The 11,987-nt window shown below is 42.7% G+C and overlaps 2 protein-coding genes across 5 annotated transcripts in view; one reads left to right on the forward strand and one right to left on the reverse strand.

Moving 5' to 3' along the window:
• The window catches only part of PSMG2 (proteasome assembly chaperone 2), a 25,868-nt gene extending 21,180 nt beyond the window's left edge, over positions 1–4,688 (reverse strand). For 2 of the 3 annotated variants that reach the window (XM_023519464.1, XM_023519465.1), the window contains exons 1-2: positions 4,615–4,688; positions 206–377 (exon numbers count right to left, since the gene is read on the reverse strand). In XM_023519464.1, the coding sequence (XP_023375232.1) occupies positions 206–377; positions 4,615–4,671 (229 nt within the window). In that variant the 5' untranslated portion in view covers positions 4,672–4,688. The remainder of the gene's footprint in view (positions 1–205; positions 378–4,614) is intronic. The other variant, XM_023519466.1, reaches the window with a different exon arrangement.
• A 364-nt stretch (positions 4,689–5,052) lies between these two features.
• Positions 5,053–11,987, forward strand: part of CEP76 (centrosomal protein 76) — a 26,223-nt gene continuing 19,288 nt past the window's right edge. The window contains exons 1-5 of one of the 2 annotated variants that reach the window (XM_012811816.2): positions 5,053–5,299; positions 6,473–6,628; positions 8,213–8,288; positions 8,902–9,126; positions 10,739–10,924. In XM_012811816.2, coding sequence (XP_012667270.1) covers positions 5,237–5,299; positions 6,473–6,628; positions 8,213–8,288; positions 8,902–9,126; positions 10,739–10,924 — 706 coding nt within the window. In that variant the 5' untranslated portion in view covers positions 5,053–5,236. The remainder of the gene's footprint in view (positions 5,300–6,472; positions 6,629–8,212; positions 8,289–8,901; positions 9,127–10,738; positions 10,925–11,987) is intronic. The other variant, XM_023519468.1, reaches the window with a different exon arrangement.

Here is an 11,987-nt window from a genome sequence, read left to right on the forward strand (position 1 = left end):
AGCTGGGACTACAGGTGCCAGCCAGAATGCCTGGCTATTTTTTTGTGGCAGGACGTAAAAGAACAGGACAATGGGAGTGCATCGTGTTTCTACACATATAGCTGGCACTAAGGAAGTATTTATAAAACAGTATGCATAGAGTCTATTTCTGATTTAAAACACCTCTACCTTGCTGCAGAACAAGCCATGCTGATGTCTTACGTACCTTCAGTGTTTGTACTAAGTTCTGTGGAATTTTCTTCTGCAGTTGCATATGGGTTGTTGCCAACCATTGGTATGAGACAATCGGTATAGAAGTAACCAATCTTAGGCATATTCAGTGTAGAAATAATCAGATCTATTGCAAGCTGGCCGACATTTCCAACAGAGACTGCTGGCTGAAATTATAAAAGGTATGTTCAAGAAATCACCAAAATTAGTAACATCTTAAAGAAGTCAATAATCATAATACTATTATAGTATTGAAAACTTATGTTCAGGTGTACCTGAAGTAGACGTGGACTTTTTTGGGTTTATTTTTGTGAGAATCTTACTCTGTTTCCCCAGCTTGAGTGCAGTGATATCATTACAGCTCATGGCAACCTCAGACTTCTGGGCTCAAGCAATGCTCCTGCCTTAGCCTCCTAAGTAGCTGGAACTACAGGTATCTACCACTACACTTGGCTAATTTGTTCTACTTTTTGTAGATACAGGGGTCTTGCTCTTGCTCAGGTGGTCTTGAACTCCTAGCCTCATGAGATCCTCTTGCCTTGGCCTCCCAAGGTGCTGGGGTTACAGGGGTGAGCCACTATGCTTGGCCAGATCAGATAGTGACTTTCATTAGCTATAACTGAGATGTTAGCTGGGGCCTCCTCCACCTTTTATTTAACAAATATTTACTGAACATCTACTATGTGTCAATCATGGCTGTAGGCACTGGGAATACAGTTACAGTAAAACAAACCAATGCAAGTTTTTGCCCTTGTGAAGCTTCCATTCTAGTGAGGGAGTGGTTTACCTGAATAAAAAATAAACATTAAAACACTATGGAGAAAACTGAGCGTGAGTGCGTGTATACGTGGTTAGTTAATATTTTAAATAAGGTGATCAAGGAAAGACTCATTTCAGGTTACAAATGACAATAGACTGAAAGAGATAAAAGAGAGAGCCATACAGAAATCTGGGAAAAGAATACTCTAGGGGGCAGTGGTTCTCAACCTGTGGGTCATGGCCCCTTATAACAATGAAAATACATCCTGCATATCAGATATTTACATTACGATTCATAACAGTAGCAAAATTACAGTTATGAAATAGCAACGAAAATAATTTTATGGCTGGGGGTCACCACAACATAAGGACTGTATTAAGGGGTCGTGGCATTAGGAAGGTTGAGAACCACTGCTCTAGAAAGTGGTAACCCGTACTAGGAGGTGTACACAAAAGCACTCCTGGGTTTTCTTTCCATGTGCCTTAGTGCCTCTTTCTCCAACTATTCCCAGTGGTTAAAGTGACCTATTCACACTAACCACACACATGTATCCTTGTGACTTTATTTTTTTATATTTAACTTTTTTTTTTAGAGGCAGAGGCTCACTTTATTGCCCTCCGTACAGTGCCATGGCGTCATAGCTCACAGCAACCTCCAACTCCTGGGCGTAGGCGATTCTCTTGCCTTAGCCTCCCCAATAGCTGGGACTACAGGTGCCAGCCAGAATGCATGGCTATTTTTTTGTGGCAGTTTGGCCGGGGCTGCGTTCGAACCCCCCACCCTCAGTATATGGTGCCAGCATCCTACCCACTGAGCCACAGGCCCCACCCAATCCTTACGACTTAGGTAGCCAAACTGCCAAATTTCTACCTACAGCCCAAAACCCAAATCTGAGCTCCAAAGCCTAATCGATCCCTCTACTTGGTTGGGTCACAGGCAACTCACATTCAACATGTACAAAACTAAACTTTTGCCCAAAGAAGTCCTCATATTTTACATTTAAGAGCAATATTATTCACACAGCTACCTAGAGATCATTCCCCCTTTCCCCTGCCAACTATATTTAATTAATGATTAATTTTTACTGATTCTATCCCAAAGTAGCGCTTTATTTATTTGGAGACAGAGTCTCCAGTTTGTCCCCCTGTGTAGAGAGCTGTGGTGTCATCGTCGCTCACAGCAACCTCAAACTCTTGGACTCAAGCAGTCCTCTTGCCTCAGCTTCCCAAGTAGCTGGAACTTGGCTAGTGTGTTCTATTTTTAGTAGAGATAGGGTCTCACTCTTGTTCAGGCTGGTCTCAAACTCCTGAAATCAAACAATCCACTTCCTTCAGACTCCCAGAGTGCTGGGATTATAGGCGTGAGCCACCACGCCTGGCCAAAGTAGCTCTTTAATGCAGCTCCTCCAGGAATTTTTTTAACCTTCATAGTATTTCTTCCGAGTACTGTCCCATTTTTCACTGTTGTCACCTCCTAGTTACTCCTTGCAATTCCCCTCTCCAAGATTTGCATCTTGGATTAGACTCTTTGGTACCATCCCTCTTTTCCTCACTATTGTATTCTTCCCATCAGCATATAAACATGTTTTAGAAGCTTTCATGTTAAAAACCCTTCCCAACCCTACTTAGTCCCCTAGCTGCTACCTCGCTTTTTGTGTTTCTGCATAGCCAAAATCTCCAAGAGTTGTCCATTAAAACATAAGCAGGGTATGATGCCTGTGGCTCAGTGAGTAGGGCACTGGCCCCATATACTGAGGGTGGTAGGTTCAAACCCAGCCCAGGCCAAACTGCAACAACAACAACAACAACAAAAACAGCCAGGTGTTGTGGCCAGCACCTGAAGCCCCAGCTACTCAGGAGGCTGAGGCAAGAGAATTGCCTAAACCCAAGAGCTGGAGGTTGCTGTGAGCTGTGATACCACAGCACTCTACCAAGGGCAACAAAGTGACACACTGTCCCTGAAGGAAAAAAAAAACACAACTCCTGGGTTTTATGGCTGGGGGTCACCAGCCACATACACTGGAACTGGCGGGTTTGAATCCAGCCCGGTTCCACAAAACAACGACAGCTGCAACCAAAAGATAGCCCAGCAATGTGGTTGGCACCTGTAGTCCCAGCTACTTGTGAGGCAGAGGCAGGAGAATCGCTTGAGCCCACGAGTTGGAGGTTGCCATGAGCTGTATAACACCACAGCACTCTACTGAGGGTGATAAAGTGAGACTCTGTCTCTACAAAACAAACAACAAAACAACAAAAAACAAAACATAAACAGGAACTTTAAGCCAATGAATGAATCATATATACACATCTCTACTTTCTCTTCTACCATTTATTCAACCCACTCCAATATGTCCCTCTTCACCACTCCAATGATAACTGTGACTACCATTAACCCACTTTCTTCATCTTACACACCTTTTGGCTACTTTCAAAGACAGCCACTCCCTTCTTCTTGAAACACTTTCTTCTCAGGTTTATGTGTTTCCTATTTTAAGAATAACATTTCTGTCTCTCCAGCCTTATACCACTCCAAACAGTGCATTCTCCAAAAGTGCCTTCTGGGTTCAACAGCCTGCTGCAGCCTGTTCTCTCAAATGCTCATCATCCTGAATTCTTTGCCGTCCCCAGGTCCCCCATGCGTACCTGCCTCTGTTTTAGACATGCATCTTTCTGAATTGTTCTACTTTCAGCTACCTCTACTTCACTTTCTTTCCATCTTTTAGACATTACTTTTTCTTTTTCTTTTTTTTTTTTTGAGACAGAGCCTCGAGCTGTCCCCCTGGGTAGAGTGCCGTGGCATTACAGCTCACAGCAACCTCCAACTCCTGGGCTCAAGCGAGTCTCCTGCCTCCGCCTCCCAAGTAGCTGGGACCACAGGCGCCCGCCACAACGCCCGGCTATTTTTTGATTGCAGCCGTCATTGTTGTATGGCAGGTCCGGGCTGGGGATTTGAACCCGCCACCTTAGGTGTACGTGGCTGGCGCCTTAGCCGGTTGAGCTATAGGCGCCGAGCCGACATTACTTTTTCTATGAAGCTTTTCCTAGCAGGCCCTTCTGTCCCTTCCCCTCCCAATTATCTCAGGGCCTTATGCTTTGCAAACGTCTATCCAAGCATTTATTGCTCTTATTGATTCACATGTATTTCCAACTAGACTGTAAATTCCTTGAGATGCACCTAGTCTTATTCTAACATCGGCACATAATAGAATATTGACTAAAACAGCTAATGAATATAGGCAACTATAAAATGATACAATTGCGTTAGGTACTAAAAAATTTTTTTCTATCCTCTATCAGTCTTTCTCTGATTAACAACAATGACGTACTAGCTTAACACTGACTCTAAAACTAATTGAAAAAATATTTTCTAAGATAAAAGTTAAAGATGTACAGTAAATCTGGAATCCTACGAACATACTACAAGCTACAAAGGCTACAGTCGCAAAACTGATACGTTTTAACCACAGCGCCGACAAAGGTTCTATTTGAACCGCCAACTCCAGACACAAACGGCCTACTCTTTTACACCAAGAATCTGAAACAGTAACAAGCGTCCTCCTCGTCCCAAGGCCCCGCGAAACACCCGAGGTGACACCGCAGCGGCCTCCCGGGAAGCAGCAGCTCCAAGCTCAAGCGAAGACTCACCATGAGGAGGGTGAAGCCCGTAAGGTCAGGGACCGAGTCCCCGCAGGGAACAAACATGGTCGCTGCAAGGTCGGAGAAAAAGGGATGCGCGTGGGCTTCGCAAAAACAAGAAGGGGCGGGGACGCAGGCACCCAATCTCGGAGCTGGATCCGCAAACCCGAGTCCCCGGGGCCTCGCGGGACGCTGACAGGGTCCTGCGAATGCCTCGGCGCCGGGTCCTATGGGGCTGTCAAGTTACCTGCCTGTCCAGCGGGAGGAAAGTGGCCTCTGGGAGGGTGGGGAGTGGCACAGCCAGCGCTTTCAGCGACCCTGGCAAGACAGGGCGATGGGGTGCGCTGAGGTCGCGGGGTGCAGGGCTGGTGGGAGCGTGGAACGCAGACGGAGATGATCAGGCAGTAGGGGGGACAGCCCCGGGCCCCGTTAGTTCGCCACCGTTTTAAAACAGTTAACACTGGCGCCGCTGCGGCTTTGGTTCCCGCCCAGCCCGGGGCCTGACGCGGCGTCGCGCCCCCCGGGAACCGCGCGAGGTGCGGGCTGCGCGGCTCTGGGCTCAGTCCGCTCCTAACGCTCCGGGGCCGGCGTCGCAGGCGGGCAGAAGCGTCAGGGAAGCGCCGCTGTCAGCATGTCGCTGCCCCCGGAGAAGGCCTCGGAGCTGAAGCAGCTCATCCACCAGCAGCTGAGCAAGGTGAGAGCGGCTGGGGCGCGGGGGTGCCCGCCCGCCGAGCCAGGTCCTCTTCTGCCCCAGCCTGGCCGCCCCTGGGCGGGCCGACCACAGCGTGTCCTTTGCTCTGGGACCCAGCGCGGGGAGGGCCCGTACGCGTCGGAGGTGATCGGACGGTGTGGGTGTGGGACACCTGTGAAAATGAAGCCTGGCCGAGGGTGAATTGTTTGGAGCTGGCTGATATTCTGAGATGAGGTGTCGGGGTTACTTCAAGCATAAGACATGTGGGTATCATTAAAGTAGAACCAGAAGCAGCAGTTCTCAAAGAAGTTATGAAGGATTTGTAACAAAAGCGTTTGGGGACCCCGGGGAGCTCGGCGGGAACCCGCAGTCTGGGCGCCCCGCTGGATGCGGTGTGCTGGAGTAACAAAAGCCCCCGTTGTGGCGCAGTCGGACGCCGCGTTTTGTTCTGGGTGTCTAGCGTCTCTTAGCTAATCCTCACGACGTTCCTGGGAGGGGCACTAGTTTTCCCATCTTATAAGGATGGAAACAGATCCAAAAAAGGTAAGTAAGTTAGCTCAGCTAGCTCGAGATTGCATATATACATGTAAGTTGTGAACTGACCAATTTATCGTTGGAGATAATATGAAAGTCGTATCATACTTTGATCTCCCCACGCCGGGTCTTTGTTCTTTTAATTATACTATATCATTTGTTTTGACTGACTCTTGTTTGTGGAGAAATGGTTAACAAAAGTAGGAGATAACTAGGAGAGATTATTTATAGAATTTGTCCTCAAAAAATTTCATCTTTTAAGAGCTTACCTTTTTTTTTTTTTTGAGACGGAGCCTCAAGCTGTCCCCCTGGGTAGAGTCTGTGGCATCACAGCTCACAGCAACCTCCAACTCCTGGGCTCAAGCGAGTCTCCTGCCTCAGCCTCCCAAGTAGCTGGGACCACAGGTGCCCACCACAACGCCCGGCTATTTTTTGGTTGCAGCCATCATTGTTGTTTGGCGGGCCCGGGCTGGGGATTCGAACCCGCCACCTTAGGTGTATGTGGCTTGGAGCCTTAAGAGCTAACCTTTATTCTTATTCAGTTGTGGTAACAATTGGTTTACTGTTAGCTTGGGAAGCCTGAAATTTGAGAAGCAGTGTTTGACTTTGTAATGTAAATTGTAATGCAAGTTTTCTACATAGATGGATGTCCATGGAAGAATAAGAGAAATCCTTGCTGAGACTATACGAGAAGAGTTGGCACCAGATCAACAACATTTATCAACAGAAGATTTGATCAAAGCCCTTAGACGTCGAGGAATCATTGATGATGTGATGAAAGAACTTAACTTTGTTACTGTGAGTAATCTGTTAGGAAAAAAAAAATTGGGAATTAGGGTGACGCCTGTGGCTCAGTGAGCAGGGCGCCAGCCCCATAAACCTAGGGTGGTGGGTTCAAACCTGGCCCCAGCCAAACTGTAACAAAAAATAGCCTGGCGTTCTGGTGAACGTCTATAGTTCTAGCTACTCGGGAGGCTGAGGCAAGAGAATCGCCTAAGTCCAAGAGTTGGTGGCTGCTGTAAGCTGTGATGCAACAGCACTCTACTCAGGGTGACAAAGTAAGACTCTGTCTCAAAAAAAAAAAAGAAAAGAAAAAAAAGGAAAAAAAAATTGAGAGTGTAAGTACTTGCTAATGCATAACACTTATAGGGTCCATATTTGGGGCCTCTCCTAGTAAAATCATTTTAAAATAAGGCCATTGTATCTAGTAATATCCTTGTTTCAATATAGGCTAGCTCTACCCTTGAGTATAAGCAAATAGTTTATGTATCAGTGAAATTCGCGTTATATACTATATTTCTCTCTCTATAGTGACAGACTTTTTTCTTGTTATTTTCCAGATCTGTGTAATTAAATTAATGCACCTTAACAAAGTTCTTTTTCACTAAGATTGTTTTATAATTTTTTAGACTAAGCTTAATTTTAAACTTAACACTCTTTGGGGACTATATTTTCTATGATTAACAAATTATAAGTTTGTTTAAGAAAATAGTTAACTGCATAAGAGCCCTCAAAACTTTTCATACAAATAGGTCAGTGCCTCTCAGTGCAGTTACTAAGTAGGACTTTTGAAAATGAGGCAATAATGAAAAACTATGACCTCGATACCTGGGTAATATAATGTAAAAATTAGACGGACTTGATAATACACCAGGGAGTAAGTATTTTAATACAGCAAGTTTTTTTAGTTTTTGAGGTTTGTGAACTAATTTGTTGTAAAAATTGACCTAGTAATGGCTTCTGCTTTGTGAATGTCACTTTCTTATTAAAATCAGTTCATAAGCCAAATGTTACGTAAGGTTTAGAGAAAGTTTAACCTTGTTTGAGGTGTTATGGGTGTTTTTAGCATTTTGTGGATGGCATTGTTTGAAGATAGTTTAATTCCTTTGTATTAGATTTTAGGAGTGACCAATTGTGTCATCTTTTATGCAGCCTTTTATTTTTACCATTTTTTTTTTTTTTTTTGTAGAGACAGAGTCTCAATTTATGGTCCTTGGTAGAGTGCTGTGGCATCACACAGCTCACAGTAACCTCCAACTCCTGGGCTTAGGCAATTCTCTTGCCTTAGCCTCCTGAGTAGCTGGGACTACAGGTGCCCACCACAACCCCTGGCTATTTTTTGTTGCAGTTTGGCTGGGGCTGGGTTTGAACCTGCCACCCTCAGTATATGGGGCCGGCGCCCTACCCACTGAACCACAGGCGCTACCCTATTTTTACTATTTTAATTATGCAAGGAAAATAAAGTTTGGGGGGGGCTTAAACTGTCTACTTTTGGTTTAGTGTTTAGGCCCATTATTGGCATTTTCTTACTTAGCTATAATTCTTCTTTTGATTCTTCAAATCAAATTTGTTTTGATTTTTTTTTTTTTTTTGCCTTTCTAGGATAATGTTGATCAAGAACTCCCTTCTTCTCCAAAACAACCTATTTGTTTTGATAGACAATCAACATTAAAAAAAAGTATGTATTTTTTTAAAGATTAATTTAGTTGTAGTTAGTAAAGAATGTTGATGTGCTGTAGTGTTTCGCATATGATAGAAAATATTTAGTTTTTTTCAAAATGTAATACTTAGATTTTTTTTTTTTGGTTAATTAGCCAAAATCTTATATTCTGTATTATATAAAGCATTAGAAGATTTAACATATAGCATAGTAAAGCAAAAACAAGAATACTTTTCTCATGTTTTAATAATATATTTCATAATAACTGTACAGCCTTGCTTTTTTAGTGGTAATATAATCTGACAAACTTGCTGAATTGATAATGGACTGAATTGGGTTGTGAAGATAAGGAAATGTTGGATAGCAAGTAAAAGCAAAGGTATACTAGACCTTGCTTGGGTCTGACACCTTTCTTGCTGGGAGAAAGTAGCCTGGATATAAACTCAGAAAACGATATTATATATCTATTCTTCCAAGGGTAGAAATGATCCTGGTACATATAGTAGTAAATTTGTTACTCTTTCTCTTTTTTTAGTCTTGGTTTTTTTTCTGTCAAGTTATTTCCTTATGTCTTGATCACATTCTTTAAGTTATTTGGCAGTTTCCTCATATGTATTGCTACACTTTACAGCTAATATTGATCCAACACGGAGGTATCTTTACCTTCAGGTTTTGGGTGGAAAAGCTTTCTTGGAACATCTACAAGAACCTGAGCCTTTACCAGGACAAGTCTGCTCCACATTCACTTTATGTTTACACTATCGAAACCAACGCTTTCGTTCTAAACCTGTTCCTTGTGCCTGTGAACCAGATTTTCGTGATGGCTTTTTACTTGAAGTACACAGAGAAAGCTTAGGTAAGAAACAATAATAAATTGTCTCACAACTGTAATCAACTTTTGCTGTAAGGAGAGACTTATAATGGATGTATCTCCTTAGTCCTTTGTTTTAATATTTTTCCCACTGCTCTTTTCAATTTAAACAACTACTCACCTTCTTGCTTTATTCTCTGCTTGCTTATTAATTTTCTCTGCAGATTTTTTTGGGACTGCTTGAAGTGTGGATTCTTTAGTAATAAACATTCAAATACCTATTGTGTATATAGTACTGTACTAGACAGGTGCTGTGTAGATAGTGGAGAATGAGACATAATACTTCTCATTTAGGGCTCGGCGCCTGTGGCTCAAGTGGCTAAGGCATCAGCCACATACACCTAAGGTGGCAGGTTCGAATCCAGCCCAGGCCCACCAAATAACAATGATGGCTGCAGCCAAAAAATAGCTGGGCATCGTGGTGGGCACCTGTAGTCCCAGCTACTTGGGAGGCGGAGGCAGGACACTCGCTTAAGCCCAGGAGTTGGAGGTTGCTGTGAGCTGTGATGCCATGGCACTCTACCCAGGGTGACAGCTTGAGGCTCTTTCTCAAAAAAAAAAAATACTTCTCATTTAGGAAGGATGGCAAGATCTATGTTATATGACTTTTATAAATCATAGTTTAGATGTGAATATATAACTTTCATAACTAAATTTTATGATACTTGATTCCTGTAATTGTTTTAAATTAATACAGTTTAATTAATACAGGTTTTTTTGTATTTTAGTTGTCAAGATTGAAATCTTTTTATTTGTTTACTATGCAAAGCTAAAGAAGTGTATCATCAGAATTTTAGATAATGATATAGCTAATATAGTACTAAAATTTATTATTTTTCCCCCTGGAAAATATTATCCTAATAAGGTAGTTAGTGGGATAAATTGCTAGATTCAATGTGTTAGGTTTTTTAGTTTTATTTAGATAATGTGATAAGTTCTGGAGGTTAAGGAATAAAGGTAGTTGGGGGATTAATGTTGATATATTTGAAGACTATTGTAGTAGTATATACTATACTTTAACTAAATACTTTTAAAGAATGGACTTTAGGTTGTGCACATAGTTCAATGGGTAGGGTGCTGGCCACTTGCTGGCAGGTTCGAACCCAGCCCGGGCCAGCTAAACAACAGTGACAACTGCAACAAAAAAAATAGCCAGGCATTGTGGCGGGCATCTATAGTCCTGGGTACTTTTGAGACTTAGGCATGAGAATCGCTTATGGCCAAGAGTTGGAGCTTGCTGTGAGCTGTGACGCCACAGCAGTGTACCAAGGGCTACATAGTGAGACTCTGTCTCAAAAAAAAAAAACAATAGTAAAAATAAATGGCTGCATAAAAGATGACACAATTGGTCACTCCTAAAATCTAATACAAAGGAATTAAACTGTCTTCAAACAGTGCCATCCACAAAATGCTAAAAACACCCATAGAAATAGAGCCATCTGTTTATCTCCAGTCTTCTGCAGCTTTCTGAGACATCACCAGATTGTTCTATTTTGTTTTACATAAGCTTGTTATTGAGTATACTTTTTAATAATTCTTTCATATTAGCCTAACTGAATATGTAGTGTGGTGTAATTTTCTTTGGTTTTGTTGATAGGTGATGGAACTAGAATGGCTGATTCAACAACAATGTTATCAATAAGTGATCCTATTCATATGGTGCTAATCAAAACAGACATATTTGGCGAGACTACTTTAGTAGCATCCTATTTTCTGGAGTGGCGATCAGTTTTGGGCTCAGAAAATGGAGTGACTAGTCTGACGGTGGAGCTTATGGGTGTAGGTATGATGATTAGTGTTACTGTTATCTTTTTCTAGCCAGTTTGTTTGTAAATACATTTTATATATCTTTCAAATGCCCTTATAAGCCAAGAGGGAAACACGTTATTCTGAAACAGTCATAATCTTGGGGAATGTTTTGAAGAACAATATCAGTGTAACATTTCACAGTTAATCTGGCTTTGTTTTAGGGAATTTTTTTTTTTTTTATATGAGTAAAAAGGCTAGGGTAATAGGTCACACCTATAATCCCAGCACTTTCGAAGGTTGAGGCAGGAGGATTGCTTGAACTTAGGAATTTGAGAACAGCCTGAGAAATAATATAGCAAGATCCATCTCTACAAAAAATTTAAAAATTACCTAGGTATGGTGGTGTGTAAATGTAGTCCCAGCTACTCAGGCGGGTGAGGTGGGAAGATGGCTTGAACCCCAGGAATCTGAAGCTGTAATGAGTTATGATGATGCCATTGTACTCTAGTCCAGGCAACAGAATGAGCCTCTATCCCAAAGAATAATAATAAAACGAATATAAAAAATTTTATGTTTTTCTTTTCTTGGAGACAGTCTCATTGTGTGCCCTGGGTAGAGTACCATGGCCTCACAGCTCACAGCAACCTCAAACTCCTGGGTTTCAATCAATCCTCTTGCCTCAGCGTCCCAAGTAGCTAGGACTACAGGCCAGTGCCACCCAGCTGGTGTTTCTATTTTTAGTAGAGATGGAGTCTTGCTCTTGCCCAGACTGGTCTTGAACTCCTGAGCTCAGGCAATCTACCCTCCTTGGTCTCTCAGAGGACTAGGATTATAGGTGTGAGCCACTGCGCTCAGCCAATTTTGAGAGTTGTTGCTATTCTCGGGGCTAACTGGTTGGTGACACAGAGGAAAGCACTGCAGACGAATAGTGTGACAGGGAGACTGAGGCTTGCTCCCGCACTCAGTAACTACCTATCATTATTGTTCCTCTTATATACTCTAAAACATCGGATAAAAGTTTAAAACATCAGGCTTGGCGCCTATAGCTCAACCGGCTAAGGCGCCAGCCACATACACCTAAGGTGGCGGGTTCAAAT

Source organism: Otolemur garnettii, unplaced genomic scaffold (assembly GCF_000181295.1).
Source record: "Otolemur garnettii isolate 467f Iridium unplaced genomic scaffold, OtoGar3 scaffold00176, whole genome shotgun sequence".
Lineage (NCBI taxonomy): Eukaryota > Metazoa > Chordata > Mammalia > Primates > Galagidae > Otolemur > Otolemur garnettii.